A 2574-nucleotide genomic window follows, 5' to 3' on the forward strand; every position below is an offset into this window, starting at 1 on the left:
ACTGTGTATAAGAACATGTGAATATCCCCCCTTTGGCAGATGTATGGATGTAATGTCTGTGATTTGTCGTAATCCCGACAAGAAATCGACCAGCTCCGGCCCCCCCGGCCCATCCACTGCCATCATTATTACCTCACATTTCGTCCTAACACCACCAGCAAAACGCCAGCACTTTGAGACATTTACAGTATTTTGTCAGGGCAGTTTTGTGGTGACCTACGGTTGGATTCCTCTGTCGTAAAATTGTAGGTGTTTTTACGTCTCTATAGGCACAATTTAGGTCATTTAGGAGGCGGAACTTTCCTCCCTGCCTGTCAGGGCCAGCCCGGGGAGAGAGGGAAACTTTCCTCCCTGCCTGTCAGGGCCAGCCCGAGGAGAGAGGGAAACTTTCTTCCCTGCCTGTCAGGGCCAGCCCGGGGAGAGAGGGAAACTTTCCTCCCTGCCTGTCAGGGCCAGCCCGGGGACAGAGGGAAACTTTCCTCCCTGCCTGTCAGGGCCAGCCCGGGGAGAGAGAGGGAAACTTTCCTCCCTGCCTGTCGGGGCCAGCCCGGGGAGAGAGAGGGAAACTTTCCTCCCTGCCTGTCGGGGCCAGCCCGGGGAGAGAGGGAAACTTTCCTCCCTGCCTGTCAGGGCCAGCCCGGGGAGAGAGGGAAACTTTCCACCATCAGCTCCGTAATCAATCCGCCATGTTGTGGTGAGACAAATGGGAACTGTTAATCGTGTACATGTATGTCCTATAGATCTCTAGCTATATCGTGTACATATGGATGTGTACAGAAGTTCTTGCCAACTTCTTGGCCCTCTGAGGCCGCGCCTTACATAACTTGGCTGAGCTGCCGCGGGCGGTTTGAGTAATAAACAACAAACGTTCGTTTTGTTCTTTTCTTATTCTGTGTTTTTTCCTTCCTTTACTTGTCCTCCACTGTCATTGAGAACCTCCTGTCTGCCACGTGTCCTATTCCAAACAGAGGACAAACCACGGGCTTTGTGAGGAGACTTTCCTTCTGAAGACTCCAGACAACAATAAACAACAGAACCAGCTGTAAGAGATGTACAATCCCCACCATCACCCCACCATCACCCCACCATCACCCCACCATCACCCCACCATCACCCCACCATCACCCCACCATCACCCCAGTGCACTCAGAGACATTTACGGCTTTGCGAAACCCTTGCTTGAAAACAAAAAAATGAAAGATAGAAACAGGCGCAGTGTGTGGCGAGCAGCAATATAGAGAAAGTTAACATGGTATGTTTGTTGACTTGTCTACATTGCTGGAATATTGAGTATTTGGTATTCTGGGTTTTATTTTTGTGTTTTTGAATAACATGTACGAGTATTTCTGTATGTACGTTTGCCATTGTAACCCACATTTCGCTGCTGGGTAGGAAAAAAAAAGTGTTTAACCCCCCCCCCTAAAAAAACAAAAAAATCGACAAAAATCTACAAACCAGCGGAAAATGGCAGTTTGTTCCCATTGATTATTATGACGAGCGCGCGCGCACACACACACACACACACACACACACACACACACACACACACACACACATGAAAATCAAACTAAAATAATAAACAAAACAAACACACAAACAAACAAACAAACCACCAAACAACCCAACAAAGATGATGGGAATGACCTGTAGATTTCAGGACATAACGGTCATCTTGTGTACAGTGGGCCTCGGTGAAATGGCCAGCCAAAGGCCGAGGAATTATGTGGTAATCTTTGCTCTTCTCTCCACTTTTGTTGCGGTCAGAGTTTTACAGCGCTCGCAACTACAGTAAAGTCATCTGGGCGTGGTCTTGTGTAAGAGGCGAGGAAAGCCGAGCGGGGACGGGGTGATGACGTCACACCAGTGGACAAAAGGACTGACCACACGGTCCCAGGGCGGGGCAATTTGTGGCCGGTTCTGTCGGGGGTATCGATGGTGGCGACCGGCAATGGCATGGTTGTAAACTGTTCTGTATTTGTGTAATAGTGTGTATGTATGTATGTATTTATGTATGTGTTTATGCTTGTATTTATGTATGTACGTATTAACAATTATGTATTTATGTATGTATGTATGTTTGCCATTGTAAACGAAAGTGCCTTCTGGGGCAAATAACAGTCTAGTTTTTTAAATAATTATTTATGCTGGAAATTAATTACTGGACCTTTAGAGTTCTATAGATACATACTCGAAAGAGCTATACACATTGGTGCTTATTCTGACTATAGCCGTATGCTAGATGGTAAAACAGTTCTTTTATATCTTTCTTTCTTTGTTTTTAGAGGTACATATCTACCGCTGCGTGATCTTACAGAAAGAAAGATTTACTTGGCTGAGGGACTTGGGACCAACACTGTTTCTTGTGATTTTTTTTTTAAAAGTTATAAAAATCGATGTAATACCAAAGAAACAATTCCATGATGAAAACCCCCAGCAAGAAACAGTCTCGATACTTGGCAAGCAGATCGCGTCTCACACACAGATAGGTACATCACTCGGCATTTCTTTAAAGGGAATCGATTCCAGCAGAAAAGACATTTGTCGCTGACCTTATTGACCTGGTGCGGATGGGGG

General features: G+C 46.1%; 1 protein-coding gene across 1 annotated transcript in view; it reads left to right on the forward strand.

The window, feature by feature from the left end:
- The window catches only part of LOC101860777 (cGMP-dependent protein kinase 1), a gene marked incomplete at its 5' end in the record, with an annotated part of 29581 nt that overhangs the window by 2692 nt on the left and 24315 nt on the right, over nucleotides 1–2574 (forward strand). Inside the window, 1 exon segment of the mRNA XM_005111278.3 lies at nucleotides 40–187. Within this exon segment, the coding sequence (XP_005111335.2) occupies nucleotides 40–187 (148 nt within the window).

This window comes from Aplysia californica, unplaced genomic scaffold (assembly GCF_000002075.1).
Source record: "Aplysia californica isolate F4 #8 unplaced genomic scaffold, AplCal3.0 scaffold01036, whole genome shotgun sequence".
Classification (NCBI taxonomy): Eukaryota; Metazoa; Mollusca; class Gastropoda; order Aplysiida; family Aplysiidae; genus Aplysia; species Aplysia californica.